Here is a 7,252-nt window from a genome sequence, read left to right as displayed (position 1 = left end):
TGACCCTGGCCCAGGCCTCCCGGGAGCCAATGTGCAATTTTGTGGTGGCCATCTATGCTGAAACGCATTCAGTCTTAGCTCCACAAGGCCATCTGGAAACAGCGAGGAACCAGCCCCTGCCGCGTCGGCCCCGTCCCCCCTGGGTGTGCGCTGGGGAGGTGTCCCCCTTTGTGAGGAATGAAGAAATGCACCATCCCCTGGAAGTGGCCACCAAATGGCCCTCGCCTACTTCACCTATCCGGCTTGATGGGCTCCGGCGGAAAGGTTTCGGCAGGCAGTGAGGCTCCTCCAGTGGACCCTGCCTTGGCACTTGCTCCGGTCCCACCCCCTTCTGCCAGAGACCCTCAGATCTGTCCCACTCCTGCCCAGGCCCCCACAGGCACCCTTGACGCGAACAATGTAGAGCTGGCCACGCCCACCCAGTAGGCCACACCCACTCCATCCATACCCACCCAGTAGGCCGCACCCCCCCAGCCCCCCCCCAGGGCAACCGCAATGCTGATGCGGCCCTCAAGACACTGGAAGACTGCTATCCTGTTCCCCCTCGTCCTTCTCTTCATTAAACTAGACATACCCAATTCCTGCAACCGTCCTTCATATATTTCAGCTTCCTATCCCCTGATCATCTCTGTTGCTCTTCTCTGCACTCTTTCTAGAAGAATAATTTTCTAGAGAAATAAGTAGCTGTGTCAGAAGAGACACTTGGCTCAAAGATGTCCTGGTTCTTCACTGTTGGGAAGTCCAGTAGATCTGTACAGACCCATCTCTTCCAAACCAATTGGTTTCTGCTCCAGAGAGATAAACACATACTCCTTTGATGCTCTTTCTAGAGAGATATTCGGGGAAAAAACATATCCTCCCAATAATTGATAGATATCCTGGCCATTCTGACACTGCTTATCTCCAGTGACTGCTTAAAGACAAACAGACTGTGATGATAGCGCAGGTGGCTAGATTCTGCGCAACAGCACTGGGGATTCGTCGTAAACATGATTAATCCACCCTAGCAATTTTTCACAACTAATGTGGCACGCCCTTTTGCATTACTATTTTTTTTGCACTTTAGTATTCAACGACTAACGTGCCCCACAGTTTAAGGATTGATATTATAGTTTAGTTAGGCCAGGGGTAGGGAACCTTGGCACTTTTATGATTCGTGGACTTCAACTCCCAGAATTCCTGAGCCAGCATGGCTCAGCTTGGAAACCTCTCCCTTTCCCCTCAGCGTGGCTGGCTAAGGAATTCTGGGAGTTGACGTCCACCAGTTATGAAGGGGCCATAGTTCCCCCATACTGGCTCAGGAATTCTGGGAGTTGAAGTCCATGAGTCATAAAAGAGCCAAGGTTGCCTACCCCTGGACTAGACCAGGGGTAGGCAACCCGGGCACTTTTATGACTGGTGGACTTCAACTCCCAGAATTCCTGAGCCAGCATGGGGGAACTATGGCCCCTTCATAACTGGTGGACGTCAACTCCCAGAATTCCTCAGTCAGCGTGGGGGAACTATGGCCCCTTCATGACTTGTGGACTTCAACTCCCAGAATTCCTCAGCCAGCACAGGGGAACTATGGCCCCTTCATGACTCGTGGACTTCAACTCCCAGAATTCCTGAGCCAGCATGGCTCAGCTTGGAAACCTCTCCCTTTCCCCTCAGCATGGCATGTCTCAGGAATTCTGGGAGTTGAAGTCCACGAGTCATAAAAGAGCCCAGGTTGCCTACTCCTGAGTTAGGCCACGTGTAACTGACAAACCCGATGCCAATTTGTGATTTGAATATGGATTTTAATCTGCTATTTATTCTTTTGTTCTAGAATTTTTAACTGGATATTGATTGAGTGTTTTTATTTGTTCTGGTCTCTGGTCTTTGACTATAAATAAACTTGAACTTGATTCTGGATGAGATACTTCCATCCAAAGCCAGAGGTTATCCCCTCAAGCTGAAGGGCAGGATGGCAAGTGCTTCTTCCTCTCGTTGTCCCTTCTCAGCAACAAATCTTCAATGGGAGATGATCTCCAATTTTATAAGATTCACCATTAGCAGAGGTGTGTCTTCATCCCTCTGAATCACATCCCTCCAGTCAACATCCTTGGGGGTGTTTTCCCTCCCTCTCTCCATCGTGGCTGCTGCTCCTCCAGGTTACCTGACTTGAACTCAGCCCTCTGCCAAGGTCAGGTTGAGGCAGAAACGCTTTGCACAATGCTTTCGATGACGTTTTCGCTTGTCCTCGGGGTTGGAAAACAGCTGTTTCTCCAAAAATGCACATTATAGCCAGGACTGCACTTGTGACTGTAACGCATTCCTAACACTGGTAGAATTTGTTTATGTACATTGCAGCAGCCTTTAAGGCTTCTAATAGCCTGGGACGTTATCTGCTGGGTTGCAGTCATCTGGGCAAGATTGATGGGAGCCTTGGGTTAACACTTGGGTTTCCGACAAGCAGGAATGAGACAGATGGAAGAGGAGAGAGAGAGAGGAGTGGGGGCGTTTCATGCGCCATCATGCCATAAGGACACAGGTCGTCCTTCATGAAGTGTTCCTATGGCTGCACAGATTTAGCGCTGCTCCAGCAATATAAGATCGTGGGCGCTCCATCACTGGAGATTTTTAAGAGGCTAGACAGTCACTTGTCCGAGATAGTATAGGTTCTCCTGCTTGAGCAGGGGGTTGGACTAGAAGACCTCCAAGGTCCCTTCCAGCTTCTATTCTATTCTATTCTAGTCTAGTCTAGTCTAGTCTAGTCTAGTCTAGTCTAGTCTAGTCTAGTCTAGTCTAGTCTAGTCTATATTCTATATTCTATATTCTATATTCTATATTATCAGTGATGGCAAACCTTTTAGAGACTGAGTGCCCAAAAACTGTCCCCGCAACCCCGTCCCTGCTCCGCCCCGCCCACTGGGCCACCCACCACCTCCACGGCCCACCACAGATCACCCAGGCAGCTGAGCAGCGCCATGGTGGCCACGCCCTCCACCCGTGCCCCGCAGCATCATCTGCGCACGACGGGGCGCAAGGGCGGAGTCTTGTCCCCTCTGCCCAGCTACCATGTCCTTGGCTGCGCTGCTTCATGTGGGTCGCGCCCGTGGGCGACTCTCGGGGGGGGCTGCTGGTGAGGAGAGGGCCGTGGGAGGAGACAGGGCTGGGGCAACGGTGCGTGTGCCCACAGAGAGTACCGCCTCTGGCACCACTGTTCTAGTCTATTCTATATTCTATATTCTATTCTATTCTATTCTATTCTATTCTATTCTATTCTATTCTATTCTATTCTATTAAGATTGTTTGAAGGAATTGTGCAAAGTGCAATCAAAAATCCGTTGCCGGCGTATCTCTAATGAGTAGAGACCCCTTGGTTTCGAGTGGCAACGGAAAGAACTATAGGTAGTCCTCGACGTACGACGACAATGGAGCCCCAAATTTATGTCGTTAAGTGAGACATTTGTTAAGGGAGTTTTTCCCCCCTTTTACGACTTTTCTTGTCACAGTCCTTAAGTGAACCACTGCAGTTGTTAAGCTAGTAACCCAGTTCTTAAGTGAACCTGGCTTCCCCCATTGACTTTGCTTGTCGGAAGGTCGCCAAAGGGGATCGCGCGATCCTGGGACACTGCGACCGTCATAAGTATGAGTCAGTTGCCAAGCGGCTGGATTTTGATCCCGTGACTGTGGGGATGCTGCGAGGGGGGTTAAGTGTGAAAAGCGGTCCTAACTCTGTTTTTCCAGTGCCGTTGTAACTTTGAAAGGTCACAAAAATGAATGGTTGTAAGTCAAGGACTACCTGTACTAACTTAACAACTGCCGTGATTCACTTAACAACGGTGGCGCGTTTCTCCTTCTCAACTTGACATTCTAGATCCTCGACGAATGGTTTGGACGGACCGTGATTCAGTCCTGCGCGAAGCTCAGCTACGACCACGCTCAGAGCATGATTGAGGATCCAGGACGGGTGTTTGGGGTGGAGGAGTTGCCCCCTGTCTCCCCCTGCCACGCCGTGGCTGAGATCCACCGAGCCGTCCTCAGCCTCCACCAGATCGCCAAGCAGCTGCGTCAACAGCGCTTCATGGACGGGGCTCTCCGCTTGGATCAGGTTAGCTGAACAAGATGGAGTAGCGGTACAAGGATTGTTGCTTAATTAAGGTTCAGTTAAGAAAATTCACATTTATGGAATTTTGGAAAATCACACCTGGAGAAAATGAATATGGGCTACATCCGTGGTGAGATTCAGCCGGTTTGCACCAGTTCGGCAGAACTGGGAGTTAAATTTTGTTGACTTCAGAGAACCGGCTGAATGCACACTGCTCCCGGAAGTCCGTTCTAGGCCTCGGAGGCCTGGAGGAGGCCTCCCAGGCCTAGAACGGCTCGCCGGAAGTGCATGGATGCCACTTCCAGAAGTCCATTCTCGGCCTCGGAGGCCAGGAGGAGGCCTCCCAGGCCTAGAACGGCTCACCGGACATGCACGGATGCCACTTCCGGAAGTCCGTTCTAGGCCTCGGAGGCCAGGAAGAGGCCTCCCAGACCCAGAATGGCTTGCCGGAAGTGCATGGATGCCACTTCCGGAAGTCCGTTCTAGGCCTCAGAGGCCCAGGCCTGCATCTACGCAGAGAACCAGTTGTTCAGGTATTTGAAACCCACCACTGGGCTACATACTTTTGAAGACACCACGGGTGGTGTTCACTGTTGGACTATGTGTTTCTCAACCTTGGCCACTTTAAGACAGGTGGACTTCAACTCCCAGAATTCCCCAGCCAGCTATGCCATGCTCTGGAATTCTGGGAGTTGAAGTCCACCCGTCTTAAAGTGGCCAAGATTGAGAAACACTGAATTAGTCTAAGGGGACTTAAACATGGCATTAAGAGGTTCCAGTATATTTACTACCAAAGCTCAGAATAGCAGAATAAGAGTTGGAAGGGATCTTAGAGGTCTTCTAGTCGAACCCCCTGCTCAAGCAGGAGAACCTATGTCATTTCAGACAAATGGCTGTCCCATCTTTTCTTAAAAATCTCCAGTGTTGGAGCACCCACAATGTCCATTATCATAAAATAACAGAATAGCAGAGTTGGAAGGGACCTTGGAGGTCTTCTAGTCCAGCCCCCTGCTTAAGCAGGAAACCCTATATACTTTTTCAGACAAATGGCTGTCCAGTATCTTCTTAAAAACCTCCAGTGTTGGAGCATTCACCGCTTCTGGAGGCAGGTGGTTCCACTGGTTAATTGTTCTCACTGTCAGGAAATTTCTCCTTAGTTCTAGATTGATTTTCTCCTTGATTAATTTCCATCCATTGCTCAATCAAAGCCACTTCCCACTTAAGTCTAAAATCCCAAAATGGTATCACAGCATATTTGAAAAGGCATCTAATTTTCTTGATCGTGTGAGTGCTGGTTTAAGAAGAGGGCACAGAGGAGGACTGGAAGGGGTCTTTGGGAAGGGGAAAAATGGTGATCAGTGCTGGGAAGAGGAGGAGGAGGAGGAGGAGGAGGTGGTGGAGGTGGTGGAGGAGATTGAGGACTGTGGGGCCCTTGATGCTCTCCGAGCTGGGTTGTTTTCTGGCAGATGTTTCATTACCCAACTAGGCAACATTATCAGTGCTGGGAGGAGGAGGAATGCAAAGTAGCAAAAGGACAGATTGAGAGCAGAGTCCAGCCCTACTGGCATGCTTGGCTGAGGAATTCTGGGAGTTGAAGTCCACAAGTCATCAAAGGGCCAAGTTTGAAGACCCCTGTCTTAAATCTAACAAACAAAATGGAGGCTGGCTGAGGAATTCTGGGAGTTGAAGCCCACAAGTCATCAAAGGGCCAGGTTTGAAGTCCCTTGACTTAACAACTACCTTGGGCAGGAACAGAAATCTGGGGTTCAATTGTGGTCGTAAGTCGAGGACTCCCTGTACTACGACGGTCTCAAGGAAGCCCTAGTTTGGTCGGCAGGCAGCCACTGCCTCGCTTAGCCACAGAAATTGTGGCCGTTAAGGCAAGGATTGCCTGTGCTGCTAACTTTATCCGGGATAATGGATAAATCTGATTTATGCAGAAGGAAGGGCATTAGCCCGAAAACCTTCTCCAGCCGCCTCAAGCATCGAAGACGTTGGGGTGGGAAAACCGCCCCAATGCCAAACTTCAGTTTCTTCCCTTTTGTGTACCGTCTTCATTCCAACCTTGGGTTAATCCGGGATGGGTTTTTTTTTGGGGGGGGGGGTCCTGGGATTTGACGGATGAAATCCCTGTGAAGCCGGCTGGCCGTGTGAAAACGGAGGCCGCTTGAAAAGAGAGCAATCCGTCAGATTGGCAAGCAGAGCTAACTGGGGTAATTAATCTTTATGGATGTGTGGTTTTTTTTTTTTGTTGTTGTTGCTGTTGTTGTGACGAGGTGGGTAAGCGTCTTGTTGAGGCCACCGATCCAATTTCGCTGCCTGGGAACTCTCCGTTCTCCATTTTTCATCTTGGAAGGAAGCGGTTCCTGGGGTTTCAGAGTAGAATAGAGCTGGGAGGGACCTTGGAGGACTTCTAGTCCACCCTCCCTGCTCAAGCAGGAGAGCCTATTCCATTTCAGACAAGTGGCCGTCCAGTCTCTTCTTAGAAACCTCCAGTGAGGGAGCGCCCACGATTTCTGGTGGCAAGCTGTTCCGCTGGTTAATTGTGCTCACTGCCTGGAGGTTTCTCCTTAATTCCAGGTTGCTTCTCTCCTTGATTAGTTTTTCCATCCGTTGTTTCTTGTCTTGCCTTCTGGTGCTTTGGAAAATAAGTTGACCCCCCCCTCCTCTTTGTGGGAGCCCCTCAAATGCTGGAAGACTGCTATCATGTCACCCTCCCCATTCCTTCTTTTCATTAAACTAGACATGCCCAATTCCTGCAAGCCTTCTTCGTATGTTTTAGTCTCCAGGCCTTTCATCGTCTTCGTTTCTCTTCTCTGCACTTTTTTCCAAAGTCTCAACCTCTTTTGGGTAATGTGGGGACCAAAACTGGATGCAAGGATTCCAGGAATGGCCTTACTGAGGCTTTATAAAGCGGTACTAATGCTGCCATGCTTGTGTGAAAAAGAGGCGGTTACTGAAGAGCCTATCCTGGCCAAATAATGGCCATCGGATAACCAACAGTTGGAAGGGACTGAGCATCTGAAGTCATATATTTACCATGGCAGCTTTGGGTCCTTGCAAAAATGCCAGTAAAAATATTTACTTCCAAGCCAGTGCCTCAGCCAAGCCTCTGAAGGGCTCAAGACCTTTTAGTGATGTGGATTAAATGAGAGATGTGAGTGGTTGTGTGTCCCC

General features: G+C 49.8%; 1 protein-coding gene across 1 annotated transcript in view; it reads left to right on the top strand.

The window, feature by feature from the left end:
* Positions 1–7,252, top strand: part of LOC107298875 (DIS3-like exonuclease 2) — a gene marked incomplete at both ends in the record, with an annotated part of 70,358 nt that overhangs the window by 24,169 nt on the left and 38,937 nt on the right. The window contains one exon of the mRNA XM_015828237.1: positions 3,845–4,078. Within this exon, the coding sequence (XP_015683723.1) occupies positions 3,845–4,078 (234 nt within the window). The remainder of the gene's footprint in view (positions 1–3,844; positions 4,079–7,252) is intronic.

Source organism: Protobothrops mucrosquamatus, unplaced genomic scaffold (assembly GCF_001527695.2).
Source record: "Protobothrops mucrosquamatus isolate PMUCROS unplaced genomic scaffold, P.Mucros_1.0 scaffold4348, whole genome shotgun sequence".
Classification (NCBI taxonomy): Eukaryota; Metazoa; Chordata; class Lepidosauria; order Squamata; family Viperidae; genus Protobothrops; species Protobothrops mucrosquamatus.
This window is presented reverse-complemented; position numbering and strand designations above follow the sequence as displayed.